This window comes from Rhopalosiphum padi, chromosome 3 (assembly GCF_020882245.1).
Source record: "Rhopalosiphum padi isolate XX-2018 chromosome 3, ASM2088224v1, whole genome shotgun sequence".
NCBI lineage: Eukaryota > Metazoa > Arthropoda > Insecta > Hemiptera > Aphididae > Rhopalosiphum > Rhopalosiphum padi.
The window spans coordinates 78,742,921-78,758,277 of NC_083599.1; the positions used below are offsets into that span (position 1 = coordinate 78,742,921).

General features: G+C 28.7%; 2 protein-coding genes, 1 long non-coding RNA gene and 1 pseudogene across 3 annotated transcripts; 3 read left to right on the forward strand and 1 right to left on the reverse strand.

Moving 5' to 3' along the window:
- Nucleotides 1–2,491: 2,491 nt before the first annotated feature.
- LOC132925908 (uncharacterized) lies at nt 2,492–4,677 on the forward strand (annotated as a pseudogene).
- Nucleotides 4,678–4,841: 164 nt separating this feature from the next.
- Nucleotides 4,842–6,058, forward strand: LOC132923959 (uncharacterized). The gene is made up of 5 exons (XR_009661280.1): nt 4,842–4,930; nt 5,074–5,136; nt 5,209–5,310; nt 5,450–5,569; nt 6,000–6,058. It is a non-coding gene; the product is annotated as an uncharacterized LOC132923959 (long non-coding RNA).
- Nucleotides 6,059–7,917: 1,859 nt separating this feature from the next.
- Nucleotides 7,918–11,078, forward strand: LOC132925909 (uncharacterized). Its single transcript, XM_060990266.1, has 4 exons — nt 7,918–9,205; nt 9,338–9,391; nt 9,485–10,846; nt 11,029–11,078. Exons 1-4 carry the CDS (start codon nt 7,918–7,920, stop codon nt 11,076–11,078), a joined length of 2,754 nt encoding a protein of 917 aa, XP_060846249.1.
- Nucleotides 11,079–12,541: 1,463 nt separating this feature from the next.
- LOC132925910 (uncharacterized) lies at nt 12,542–14,394 on the reverse strand. Its single transcript, XM_060990267.1, has 2 exons — nt 13,297–14,394; nt 12,542–12,598 (listed from the first exon to the last, which is right to left on the reverse strand). Exons 1-2 carry the CDS (start codon nt 14,392–14,394, stop codon nt 12,542–12,544), a joined length of 1,155 nt encoding a protein of 384 aa, XP_060846250.1.
- Nucleotides 14,395–15,357: the final 963 nt, after the last annotated feature.

Here is a 15,357-nt window from a genome sequence, read left to right on the forward strand (position 1 = left end):
ACCAAATAATTCCACTTCAGAACTATTTACATCAGCATTTATATCCTTACGTGGCGTACTATCAAGCGAAAAGCCACAAGTTTGCAACCGCGATTGTACTATGCAGTCAACATTAATAGGTTGATCAGTCAAACCAGACGTATCAGATATATTCAACATCAAAATCACTATCATCATCATTTCCATTAGGATTTGTAGCATTATTAGTTTCTTTATCATTAGGTACCACTTCACATTCTTCATTCATAATTATCGCCAACTTTACCATGTTTGATGCGTTGTCACATGTAATTATGTAAATTTGTTCTTTTCTAATATTATAAGCTTTTAATACATCAAGAAGCTAACAATTAATAAACAGTTGCATATTAAGTCAAAACGATTGAACATATAGTACAAAACTAAAGTAATGTAAATACCAATTTTTTCAGATTTTCAGAAGTATGTTGTTCATTAAAGTGGCCAAACAAACTTTACCATTTTTAATATCATCAGTAATCTCACTGATTATTGTGTTTGAGACAGAAAAAATGTGCTTCTTTATGTTGTGTGAGTTAATTGTGAAATCTAAAATTACAACAACATGAAAAGTTCATAACCCAGTTCATATAGGTAATACAAATTCTAAAATATTAAACTAAATTAGGTAATAAGTAATTATAATAATGAATTACCACCACCAATGGCTTCTACTAGAGGTTTTAAGAGTTTTTTGAAACCAGAATCATTAACAATGGTTAAGGGGCGACCATTTTCAGTCACCATTTCTGTACAAGCTTTTAACAATATGATCTTATCCATCTTGACATTAAGACTTTTTTTTGTGACCGTAATAATGCCATTTATTGGACCACGTTTCTAAAATAAATATATATTTTTTTTATTTTAGACTCAATAATAAAATAAATAAATTACAAAATATTATACTGTTAAAATATTTAATAAGAAAAAAAAATTCAATTTTATCTACCTTTGACTGTGTTGTAGGATCTTCAACTTGACGCTTTTCATTTTCAGTAACTTTTATTTTTTGAATTTGGGCTTTAGATTTTACCAACACTTCTAACTCTTCAGCATGGTAACTTCGAATGTGCGTCTCTAAATTTTGACTATGACGTCCTTTTATTGATCGATGATATCCTTAAATTATACATGATGATTCATTTTTATCTATATTATATTTGAAAAACAACTTTCCAGCGGGATTAGTGGTTTTTCTTTCCATTTTGAATTTTTACTAACCGCACGGCGCAAAATGTTAAAACAGGTAACGACTAACGAACAAGAGTGTTGAACAAATAATAAATATGCACAAAACTACAAACGGTAACTGGTAACTTATCGACGGTCTCTCATCTGTCGAGTCAAACGATAACAACGATACTAATTACTAAATAGTAAATGGTAAATACTAAAAAAAAATATATATTAATTAATATTAATCGTGATTTGTGATTGCTGACTGGCCTCCGAATTCCGATAAGGATTTCCATCACACGACCGACGACAATAATAATAAGTAGTAAAAATAGAATTATAATATAAGATTTACAAAATATATTGATAATAATTGATTCGTTTCATTTCGTACAGTGTACACCCGGTCGGTTGTTTTAAAAATTTAAACGTTATTCAACTTGTGTTTAAAGTTTAAACGTTTTACACATTTAAACTTTGTGAAGCGTTTAACGTTAAAACAATTTAGCGTTTAACAGCGAAACTAATGAAACAGACTAACAAAGCAACAGCGAAACAACAGCAATGACGAAAACGTAATAACGAATAATATTAATGTTATCGTAAATACTGAAGGTATAATTGAAACGCGATACTGGTAAACCCATGAGCCATGGTACAATATTATAAATAACACGATAAACAATAATAATATGCAATAAGACTACAGTGTTCTGTATTATTTCTATAGTAGATACAACTGACCGGGAAATAAAATATAAATATTTCGGAGTCGGACTTCAACCTGTTTTCCCCACAACCGCATGGACTACAATCTTTCTTCACCGGTACACTTCATTTTTTCTCATTAATAATAGCGGACACAAACCTTTTTTCACTGAATCGATTTCAGCGTTCATTAATACTCCCAATTTGCTATCGAATCAAACTATAAAATCGATATTGAAAAAAATGGACTACTACCGTTTTTCCCCTGTACCCTTCATATGTATCATAAAAAAAAATCAACTGAATAAGTAAATAATTAACTATAATACTAATAAAACATTAATAACGTTTTCCACCTTGCTGAACTCGCACTGTAACAAGTTCCACTGGCACTGTGCTAGTATCTCAGTGTTATCACTAGTGCTAACATTTCACTACTAGATATGGAACACGAAAAATCATTATCTTGCTACACTCGTAATTATTGATAACGATTTTATTTTATGCAAAACGTAGTTTAATTTTCAATTTTCATTTTTCATTTAAGTTAGTAAAGTTGTCAGTAGTTCAGTGTCTTAAAATAAAAATGTCTTACGAATTTATAAAGTTTGCCAGTCTGAAAATGGCCCAGTTTATAATGGTGACAATTTTCTGTGCAACGTACTTGATGAAGGTAATTAATAACTATTTAGTAAAAAAATCAAATCAAATAATAAACCCCTCATTCTCAAGTTATTAATTATTCTATTTTCCATACAAAAGAACAATAATAATAGGCACTATATTGATTTATTTTATAGAAGGTATAGAGTCTCAAATCTATGTTTCTACAAATCAACCGATTGAGAATGGGATTTCAATACCCGAAATAGGCGAAGTACCAGTTATTAGTAATTCAAGTAAGCATTTTTGTAGTTACTATATAGCTTATATATTTTTCATGTTGCATTGATATGACATGTGTCACAAGTGTGCATTATTTAATTGGCAGTCTCAGGATTTACCTATACATTTTAGCCATTTGGTGTTAAATATACTTTAACATTATTTTATTTTATTCTTATTTAAAATGATTCTAGTCCTAAAATAAATTATTTAATTACAGTTAAATGTATGTAATTAAATGCTATTAAGTAATGTAGACATATTTAAAAAGTACTTGATCAAGAGTTAATATTATCTGTATACATTTATTTTTTAGTTTGGTCTGATGGTGCTACTTCTTTCATGTTGGAGAAATATGCGGAGTATTTACCAAAAGTTGGACCATTGAAACTATTCCTAAAAAAAAGATCTTTGGCAACAAATATCTGTTGATTTAAAAAATGAGTTAAATGTAACGAAAAATGCAATTCAAGTTGAAAACCGATACAAAACAATTATAAAAAGAAAAAAGAATGCCATTGATCATAACCATATTTCTGGAAATTCTCGCATTGATGTACCCTTTGAAAATGAAATAAAATCTATAACTGCGCTTGACGATAGTATCGAACCAGAGGTTCTCAGAAACAGTAATATTGTAAAAAAACGTATTCCAGATGAGATATGTAAAAAAAAAATTGTAAAAAGGTCAAAAACAGATATAGCAGATGTTTTTTTTTAAAATACTACGAGAAAAAGAGGAAGCTAAAGAAAGAAGACATAAATTGAAAAAATACTATCTGCAGGTAACAACTTGAATGTATAAGGCAAAAATTATTTGGTCCATAAATATAATAATAATATATCCTTATCCTACCTAATTGTTATATTTTGTAAAAAAAAATAACTCAAAGTAATAGGTACCTATTTAACTAATATTTAGGTCATATTAATTACTTACCTAACAACATTATTTAATGAATGATTTTAAATAATGTCTATTACTTATTAAGTTTTGTATATATAATGTTAAGTGTTTAATTCATAATCTTTTTAATTCTATTTTTCACTTATATATTTAATATAATATATAGTATATACATTTAAAATAATTAAAACAAGCTAGTCAAATAAAAATACTATATTATTACTAATTTCTATTATTAAAAAAAAAAAATGAATGTTTTATGAAATATAAAATAGACTGAATGTTATTAATGTTACTAAAAAAAGAAACATTTATATATATTTGTTATATGTTTAAAAAATATAAGGACTATTGAAGACACAGTTGATGCTGTACCTTCACATTGGGTGCAGAATAATTTATTTGCATGGCCAAAAAAAAACATTAAAAAGTCTATAAAATATAAGCTTCAACCAAATGATGTAGAGTATGACTATTTTCCTGTCAGAGTATTAAAAAAAAATATTGGTAACTTATTTTTTATTATTATTACTGTACCAATTATTTGAAATAATATGAAACATATTACACTATTCTAGAAATTTTACAAGAAGCTAGGACTAAAGCCAAAATTGCTGAAATAACATCGGATTTAGACCATGAAGTGATAAGAAAACAAATAAGAAACCGTGATAGTACTACAAGTTCAATGGAAATTCCCAATCCACCGACATATATTTCGGATACAAATGAAATCGGTACAATCTATATTTTTTTAATTATATAATCTGCCTCACTAATAGTACATAGTATATATTTAAGTATAATTAGTATTACTGCCATTATTATAGTAATAACTATTAGTAAATAATTATTAATTAGATTGTGATAATAAAACTGCCATTAACAAACATAGTGATGACACAAGTGGAGATCCATCATTTCATCTTTCCGAGAGGAATGATTTGTTTTTAGGTAAGAAATATGAATACATTTTATAATAGATGTACCTACTCATCAATTATTATAATTTCATCAAAAATGAATTATTTGAAAAAATATCAATATATATATTTAATACTTTAATAGTTTGCGATAAATTATTTATACTTAAATCAGTAGTTATTTTAGAATTTGGAAAATAATTATTTTATGTAATTTCACATTTTATTTTAGCATCACCAGTGTCATGTGATAAATTGAATAATATCTCTTCATATAATACAAACCAAAGACCAAGTAAATCCCATAAAGGTAAATGCTAAATATTTAATTATTATGTTATTCATTACCTACTTTAACTGAAAACAAATATTTATTCATTTTTAATATTAATAGTTATTTAAACTACCTAATTTTATAATGTTTATAAAATATAAATACATATTTTTGTATAGATGACAACTTAAATAAACGTGTAAGAAGGCATCTCAATTTTGAAGACAAATCATCTTATGATAGTAATACTTATTTTTAGTATAAATAAATAATCTTAATTTTATAATTTATATATAATTTTTAATTATGTTTAGAATCTCTTAACCTGCAAACTATAGATAAACCATCATCATCATCATCTCTAAGACCTTTAAATTGTAATTCTTCTACTCCACATATTCAAGAATCGCATGGTAGTAAGTTATTCTTGAAAACTATTTGATGTATATGTCTAAATTTATTCAAGCACATTCTGTTTTTTGTTACTTTTTTATTATGTTTTATCTAGTTAAGCTTTAATAATTGTTTAATGTTTATGTTTATTTTAATATTTAGAATACAGTATCCCAAGAAGTAGGGCTTATGAAGACAATTATATTATTCATACACCATCATCACCTTTTAAAGTTACTAACTATGATGTTTCTCGCTCGCCTATAGAAGAATTTCAGAGTAGTAAGTTATTATCTTGATAACCATTTTATATATCTATTATTTTTTTTTATTGAAATCTTACCTAGTTATTCTAGTTAACATAAAATATTTTGATGAATATTACACCTTATTATAATTTTAATTATTTTGATATATGAATATATATATATACTACATATAAGAGGTCAATTCCAAATGAAGCTAATGCAACAACCAATAAATAGTTTAGGTATACTTATGTTATGAGTACTATGATTATTGTATATGAGAATGATATTTTAATGTTAACAGTATTGCTATGTTATATTATGATGGCAACCTGGTAAATTAATCAATTCATAATCAACTCACTACACAATGTATAGTATACATTTATACACAATTAATTTAATAATAATAATAACAATAACAATGTTGATAGTTAAGTATAAATGTTTCTTTTAATATTTAGAATACCCAAGAAGTAGGGCTTATGATGAAGATCATTACATTATTCATACACCATCATCACCTTTTAAAGTTACTAACTATGATGTTTCTCGCTCGCCCATAGAAGAATTTCAGAGTAGTAAGTTATTAGCTTAATAACCATTTTATATATCTCTTTATTGAAGTCTTACCTCTAGTTAGTCTAGTTTAAATCAAATGTTTTAATGAATACTATACCTAAATTTAATGTTAATTATTTTTATATGAATATAGGTGCATCAAGTACAAAGACTAAAAATGTAACTCAAAATAACCTTAAATTATTAAAAGCAACCACTACATCTACATATAAGAGACCACTTCAAAATGAAGATAATGCAACTAAACGTTGTAATACATTAGGTATTTTTCATTATTAACATAATATTTTTAACTTATATCTATTTTTTAGATTATTATTAGTTGTATGTGTGATGTTTGATTGTTATTTATTATTTCTTTTACATACATCATGCAAAAAATATTAAGAACTATATTAAAAACCAAAGATTATGTTGAGGCTAATGGTGAGAGGTTGGATAAAATTGAAAGCTTCTTATATAATTCAACACCTCATCATAATCAAAATTCATATAATGTAGTAGAAACAGAAAACATATTTGCTGAGTATTTTCCAATTCTCAATGAAGATCTCTTAAGCGAATTTGAAACAAAATTAAGTGAAAGAACATTCAGATCAAATGTAGTAAGTTTTTCTTCAATATATATTATTAAATTTAACTCTCATACTTAATATCAATTAGCATTGTCTTTTTTTAAATATTGTTGTACCTAAATGAAAGTGAGCATATAAAACAATTATTTTTTAATAACTTGTTTTAGACAAATGAAATTAAGCATTACTCTAAAAAAGATTTAGTTCCTACAGTCAGAGAAATATTACGACAAATGTTCCATGATGAACTATTGAAGAGTTACAGTTATGTCGGGCAAAAAGGAAAGAAAAATTTTTCATCTCTGGCTTATTGCACCGTGATAATAGGTAAGAATATAGTTTTTAAAAAAAATCTAATATTATTAATTTTTCAAAATATCTAATAGATAAAAGACTTATTATTAGCTTACTCTGAAAAGTTTCAATATATATGATATAGGTATATCACAAGTAACATATCAACAACTCGATCACAATATAATTTTTTATTAGTGTTAGTATTAAGAGATTAAAGTTATCAAGTTTAAATTACAATAAATTAATTATCTGAATAATTATTTAGCATTTATTTTTTTTAATTAAAACTAAAACTTTTATATATTATGTATAAAATAAATTGTAAATTAAGTGCTACTTAATATGGGGTTACATAATATACTTTTTCTTCCTAATGTACTTATTAAAATGTATTAAAATTATTTGTTTCAGAAGCAGTAAAAAAAATGAGTGCTCATAAAGAGGCTACAAATGCACAAATAGCAGCACCCATTAAAACATATTTATCGGGCGCAACTTCTCGCCTTTTTGAAAAATCAAAAAATGTAATGGACTGATAATTATAATTGTTGTATAATAAATTAAAAATTTATATCTAACTAATTTTTATTGTTTTTTTTTCAAATTACTGACATAATTGGTTTACTATATTTTGTCAAAATAAATATGATATAATATAATACGATATGTACATTTAATTATTATATAACATATAACAGCTACCTAAGTATAATTAATAATAGCTATAGGTATATCTAGAATATATACTAATTATACTGGTATTTACTTATTATCTACATTATATTGTGTACAGTAAATTATGTACGATGATGGCATCTCAGTTTTATACTGAATATAGTAAGTGCACAAATAGTAACTTCAGGCACATGTATAAAAAAAATTCGGGGGGGGGGGGGTTATAAAAAAATTTATTTAAATGTTAACCAGTATGAAAAATCAACCGAATGTTAACGCCGGAGTTGTTACACGATCCCGTAGCAATATGAATGATGAAGATAACGTTAACAACGAAGGACAAGAAAATGAATTGAATGATGCGCAAGGAAGTCACGCTAACGACGTTGACATGTTCAATGAAACGAATGATACACAGGAAGTACATGCCAACATACCGAATGGACCGAATGTCGATATAGGTAATGTGAATACAAATACACTACTTTGTACTTTAATGTCACAAAACGCCATGTTAATGGAGCTATTGAAGTCGCAGCAAGCTAGTAAATCGTCGAACGACATGACAATTGCACCGGATTTGAATAAATCTATACCAGTTTTTAATGGGCTAACAACGGGCGCGCAAGCTCGAGATTGGTTGCGGACAGTGAACGGTGTCGCTAATCTACATCGCTGGCCAGACAACTTTAAATTGCAGTCCGTGCGTGCAAATCTGGACGGTGCTGCTCGTCATTGGTTCATATCGAGGGATATCGAGGACTGGGCCGATTTTGAAAGGCAGTTTTGCAAAACGTTCTTAGGCGTAGTGTTGACAGGTGATTGTTGGAAAGAAATGAGTCGTCGCGTCCAACAACGAAACGAGAATATACGCGAATATTTTCACGAAAAAGTTTACCTGTGCAAACGAGTTGGCCTATCTTTTTATGAATCGAAAATACAAGTTTTGGAAGGTCTTTTCTCAAAGGATCTAAGTATGTATTTATTGGACAGTGATCATCGAGACGAAGACGACTTATTGAACGATATGGTCGAGTATGAACGTTTAGATACATCACGTGCGACTCGTTTTCGCCAGTCGTCAGCAAACAGTAAAGATAACGGTGTACATAAGCCTATACCACGACAGCAGAATGATACACCATCGTCTTTACCGACGAAGAAAGAAAATCCGAAAAACACAACAGATTACGAAGGAAAACCAACAGTCCGATCGTGTTTTAATTGTGGATCGAGAACACATATTTCACCTCAGTGTCCTAAGCCAAAGACAGAAAAGGGAGCCTGTTATGAGTGCGGTTCGATGTCACATCAAATAGGAAGTTGTCCAGGACGTACAAGACAGAGTTCCGATGCATCAACAGAAAAGAAGTCAGGACTAATGAACATCGACATTGCAGACGATGATGTACCACCCGTCGACCACCCGAAGCCGTACGAAGTACAATGCCACATTGACGTTCCCGTTGCCGAACATGAAGTTTGTGAGGTCAAGTTCAACGCGGTAATCGACACAGGTAGTCCTATAAGCCTTCTGAAATGTGAGTTCATTCCAAATAATTATGTTGTAATTAAATCAGCATGTGATAGTAATTTCTACGGAATTAACGGGGCTAAGTTAAATATATTGGGGATTTTTGAAACTAATGTAATAATCGATAATAATGTTATAGATTTTATATTTTATGTTGTACCGAATAGTACCATGTCTTCTGATGCTATTCCAGGTAGGGATCTCCTGTCTAAACCCGGATTTAAAATTGAATTTATGAACGATAAAGTTAATATTATTAATCTTAATACCGATATCATTATGAAAGAAGTTGATAATACTTTCGACGAAATATTATGTATTAATTATGGTCAAGACGAAAACGACCGCAATGATAATTGTTTGTTGAACATAAATCCGGATTTGGACTCTGAGATAAGAAATAAGTTTATTGAAGTGTATAATAACGAATATCACGTTCTGTTAAAAGAAAACGTAGAGTCACGCGACGGTAATGTAGATTTTGATATGAAAATTATTTTAAAGCATGAACAACCTATTTCTTTTCGCCCTAGACGCCTGTCATACAGTGAACAAAATAAGTTGCGTGTTATTTTAGACGAGCTGTTGTCCGAAGGAGTGATAAGACCGAGTAATAGTGCATATAGCAGCCCGATCGTGCTAGTTAAAAAGAAATCTGGAGACTATAGGTTGTGTATAGACTATAGAGAGCTTAATAAAATAACAGTAAGAGATAATTTTCCGACACCCCTAATAGACGACCAGTTGGATCGACTACGTGAAAAGAAAATATTTACATTGTTAGATTTAAAGATTGGATTCCATCACGTGCGTATGTGTGAAAAATCTATCCCGTATACGTCGTTCGTAACACCGTTAGGGCAATATGAATACGTAAGAATGCCGTTTGGTTTAACCAACTCGCCCAGAGTATTCGGTCGATTTATTCAGTTTGTTTTCCACGATTTAATCCGCCGGGGCGACCTATTAGTATATTTAGATGATATGATGATTGCAACCCAAAATTATAACGAACACTTCGCAATATTAAAAGAAGTTTTCCGCCGAGCGGCGAAACACAACTTACAATTTCGGTTGGATAAATGTTTTTTCGGTTTTAAAGAGGTCGAGTACCTCGGGTATCTAATTAATGAACATGGCGTACGTTCCAGTTCAAGACACATCGAGGCAATGCTCACCTATCCTATTCCAAAAAACCAAAAACAAGTAAGGCAATTTTTAGGGTTAGCCAGTTATTTTCGCCGCTTTATTCCTAATTTCTCGACGGTCGCTAAGCCACTTTACGATCTCGTTAAGAAAAATACACATTTTATGTTCGGAGATAAGGAACAAAGCGTTTTTAGATTTTTGTGTACAACACTGACCGAGTCACCAGTATTGGCTATTTATTCACCCGACGCAGATACGGAGTTACATTGCGACGCAAGCTCGTCGGGGTTTGGTGCAATATTACTCCAAAAACAGAAAGATAACATATTAAAACCAGTATTCTATTTTAGTCAACGCACGTCCCCGAGCGAGTCCAAATTTCATAGTTTTGAATTAGAATGTCTCGCCGTAGTATACGCTATCAAACGTTTCCATGTTTATTTAGCCGGCATAACGTTCAAGGTCATGACTGATTGCGATAGTTTTCGTCTCACTTTGAGTAAAAAAGAAATAAACCCACGAATTTCCAGGTGGGCGTTATTTTTGCAAAACTATGATTTCAACATTTTTCCCTTATTAATTAATTTTTCTTTTTTTTACATAAGCTGGTCGATGTGATAACACGTTTTCTTCCCATTTTTATTTTATTTGTATTTGTAAACATTGTTCAAATTACTACAGTCTACAACCTTGTTCGGGACGAACAAATGTCAGGATTGGCCGAACTGTAGTGATTATTATCATTATTACTATTATTATTATTATGTCTATCTATATATTATATGTTATATCTTATATGTATGGCTTGTCGTGTGTCGTGCGGACCGACCGACCGACCGATAAACCTATTTGTGTAATATTTTTGTTTGCGTCGTAGCCGTTGTCGGCATGCATCGGCCCGCCGATCCAAGCCGACCACTGCGACGACAGATTATTATTTTGTATTATTGAAAATATTTAAAATAAGTCAGTAGTTAGTCATCACCGCCCGTCGACTGTTGAGTACGGCGTGTGTTATGTGACAATAAATTAATAATACGTATGTCTGATTCTGATTTTTTTTGGCATCACTATGTCCGATCTTTATTTATTTTAAGTGTCCACTTGCACCATCAATATAATATATATTATGTAGTTACATTTTTTAGTTACATATATGTAACTACAATATTAAAATTTTTATGTGCACAACAATAATCATCATCTGTATATTAATAATATATTTTAAATAAAACAGCCTAATAAGCATAATAGATATATAATAAATATATATATATATATCAAATACATTTTTTGCATATTTGCAATTTTTGATCTAAAATTTATTTTGAGGTAAAAACGTTATTATAATATGATTTTGAATATATGAAAAAATATTTATATACTGTTACAAGATAAACGTCATAATAACATTTTGATAAAAATGTTATAATAATGTTTTACAAATGTCATTAATATAATAAGATTTCTCTGGCCAATAAATATTACTAAAACGTTATAATAACATTTCTGTTAGCATAAAGAATTGAATTAATAATATTAATATATTATTAGTAATTATTTACATGATATTATAATAACATATTTTTGCTATCTGGGATTAGGTACAATTATAATGCTAAATACTACTAATAATAAATGTATAACCATAAGTAATTGTCCACTCATTAAAGTTATTCAGTATTATTTTTTAATGTATAATAACTTTATAACACAAAATAAAATAGTGTATACAATAATAAATTAATTAAAATTTAAAGTTACTTCAATATCAATAATATGCATTTAAAATGAGGTTCTATAATACAATTGTTATTGATTAATTAATTTAATAAAATGATCCTTTTTATTGGTATTAACTGTTGTCTTTTTAATAACATTTTTATTTTAGCAGGACAATTTAAATTTTTTGATTTTCCTTTTTGATTTTGATCTGCTTTTACTTTTTGGTAGCTACTAGAGTACAGCCCGGTCCTATAAAAATCGGATCGGCCTAGACCAAATATTTAAGACAATTTGTTAAACCGGATCAGACCAATTCTAAAAATATATTTTTCAACCCAAACCAATTTTGAACCATGCTTACAAACTTTTTAAAAGCCCGGACCAGCCCAGCTCGGATTTTTTTTTTTTTTTTCTAAACCAACCCGAGATCATAAGTTTTTAATAAAAACCCGGACCAAGACAAATATGCTCATTGAGTACCAAAACCGGATCGTCCATACTCCATATAAACCAAATTTATTAGAAACTAAATAAAATGTCACTTAAATAATTTCAATTATTGACTAATGACTACCTAGTACCTAGTACCTAATCATCAAATTAAGCTGAAACTGTACTCAAAATTATTTGTATTTTTGCTAAAGGGTTTAAACCCGTTTAATATACATAAATAAATAAATAAATAATAAATTAGGTATGTTTTAATCAGTATACATTTTTTACCTTTTTTTTGGTTCAACTATGACACCTGTTGAGTTTTGCTTTCACATTACTTCCAGCAGTGATATTTATTTTACTTATATGGCTGTAACATGTACCTATATTATATTGTATAATGTCTACTCGGTGCACATTGCACATATATAGTTTAAAAGTTAAAATATTACTACTTGAGCCTGTAAATAACTATTTACAATAATTTAAACACTATTACAATTGTACAATCACTATTATTAGTTGTTGAATTGTTAGCTTCATTAGTATGATTTCATGTTTATAGTTATTTAGTTTTTTTTTTTTTGACTGGCGGGTAGGTAGTAGGTAAAGGAATTAAGAATTAAATTAAAAAAATCATGAATACCAACAGTTTATATTATTTTATAAATTAACAATTAACAAACACTACTCAGTACTCACTAGAAACTCCTAGTGACTTTATTAATTTTTATTATTAAAAATATATATTATTATAAAATATGTTATTACTTGTTAGGTAGTAGGTACTTTTATGTTTTTAAAGAAGTCATGTAGAAATACAAGTGAGTCGACTGTTTCTCCTTTTAGACGACTTCTACGTTCTTCAATTATTCTCTCTGAAACACTGAACACTCGTTCACTACTTGCACTAGATGCTGGTATACAGAGAGTTTGGCGTGCTAACCGAGAGAGTAATGGAAATTTCTCATTTTGACTTTTCCAAAAATTGAGTATGTCAGTATCAACATTGTTACCTACAAAACATGTTAAATAATTATCCATTTCTTGCTCATATGACTGTTTTGGTTTTGGTGCATCATCTTCCCATTCAGAAAACTGTGATATATTCAGAGCTGCAGTATCTTCGATTGATTCACTCTCTACATTTTGGTCATTTTGTGCTTGTGCTATTTCCATTTTTAGAAGCTCTAACTTGATATTGTTTAGAATCCTTTTCTTTTCATTCTCGTCAGACACCATTTTCAGTTTTTTAAAATTTGGCCAAAGAAAACATGCCATTTCATGTGTTCTGTTTATAATGAATTTTTTATTAAATATTTCTCTAGCGCGGATTCCTAGTTTTTTGACTATGGATGTTGAATTTAATTCTACTGACGAATCATATATATCTTCTTCCAAGTTACAATACTTATTAATATGTTTTTCAAGAACAACTTTGTATAAAAGAACTTTGTGTATAGTAGGATAAATATCTCCTTCCAATTCATCAGAAGCAGTCTTAAATGGTTTGAGAAATTCAGTAATTTGTTTGAGTAATTCAATATCTATATTTTGAAGTCGCCAAAAATTTTCACCATACTCGTTAATAATTTCATCCCATTGCTCATGTATTGATAGTAGCATTGCCAACCTTGTGTTCCATCTTGTTTCCACTTCTTGAATTAAACCTTTTGATAATTTATTTACTTCTCCAGAAGTTTTCATGAATTTCACAAAGCTTTTAGCTCCTGACAGAAGTTTGGTAACAGGTTCCAACAATTTCCTATTGTTTTCATCTTCAGCATCTAAAAACTTAGAATCAAAAACATGTCTTAATACGGTATTAAGCATATGAGCACAACAATTTAATCTGTTATATGCGCCTAATCCACTTGAACTTGTCATGTTTGGCCCTTGGTCAGTGACAAATGTGATTTTTTTCATTAATTCATTAGCATTCAGAGACTTTGTACATTCAAAGCTTGTTAAAAAAGTACCAATTGAATTCTTTATATTTTCAGCCGTTTTTTTCTCTGATATTGGCCATTGACCAGTATGTAGTACATTTTTTCGCAAAATCCAATTTATATCAATATAATGAACGGTAATAGTTATGTAGTGTCATTTTTTATATTTATCAGACCACATATCCGTAGCCATAGAACAGCAATTGTCTTTTATAAACGGTACAATATTTTCAAAAAGTGTATTTCTATGATTTTCAGCTATTTTTATTGTATTTTTTGACACAGTAGTTGGATGTGGCATTAAATCATTTATATCTACATCACCATATTGACGACCAACTTTTATTAAAAATTGTCCAAGTTCTTTGAACCCAGATCCATCTATTATAGACAATGGTCTAATGTCCATACTACAAAACTTCACTGATTTGTCTATGCATTCCGATTTTAATTTATCGGGAATTGTTTTTAATTTTTTAGACACAAAAGAATCCAAACTGGTTTGAGCATCGTTTTTGGTATTAATAATTACACATTTATGTCTGCTCAATGTTGATGTTCCACTACTATGACTGTACTTAAATGGTAGTTTAGATTTAATACAAGCTACAAAACCCGTGAATACATTTTCATCATTATTATATACCACATTTTTAAATAATTCCCATACGGCACTTGTACCTTTTTTGTCAATTAAAATACATTCACACTCAATAATTTTTTTTTTAGTTATTTTTGTTTCAACTTGAGGAATTATATCTGCTTCACATTCAGAATTAGATCCAGACTTATTTTCCATTTTTAAAAATTTAAACTTAACTGAAAATTAATTAAAATAATAATATTATTAGTTTAATTACTTATTATAAATATTTTATTATCAATTTTAATATAATTGTTT

Coding starts and splice junctions, on each gene's coding strand:
- LOC132925909 (XM_060990266.1), top strand. CDS start 7,918: ATGAAAAATCAACCGAATGTTAACGCCGGAGTTGTTACACGATCCCGT. Junction 9,392..9,484: donor GTCTTCTGATGCTATTCCAG/GTAGGGATCTCC, acceptor TCATTATGAAAG/AAGTTGATAATACTTTCGAC. Junction 10,847..11,028: donor TAGTTTTCGTCTCACTTTGA/GTAAAAAAGAAA, acceptor AAATTACTACAG/TCTACAACCTTGTTCGGGAC.
- LOC132925910 (XM_060990267.1), bottom strand. CDS start 14,394: ATGACAAGTTCAAGTGGATTAGGCGCATATAACAGATTAAATTGTTGT. Junction 12,599..13,296: donor ACTTCTTTAAAAACATAAAA/GTACCTACTACC, acceptor CATTTTATTTAG/TTTCTAATAAATTTGGTTTA.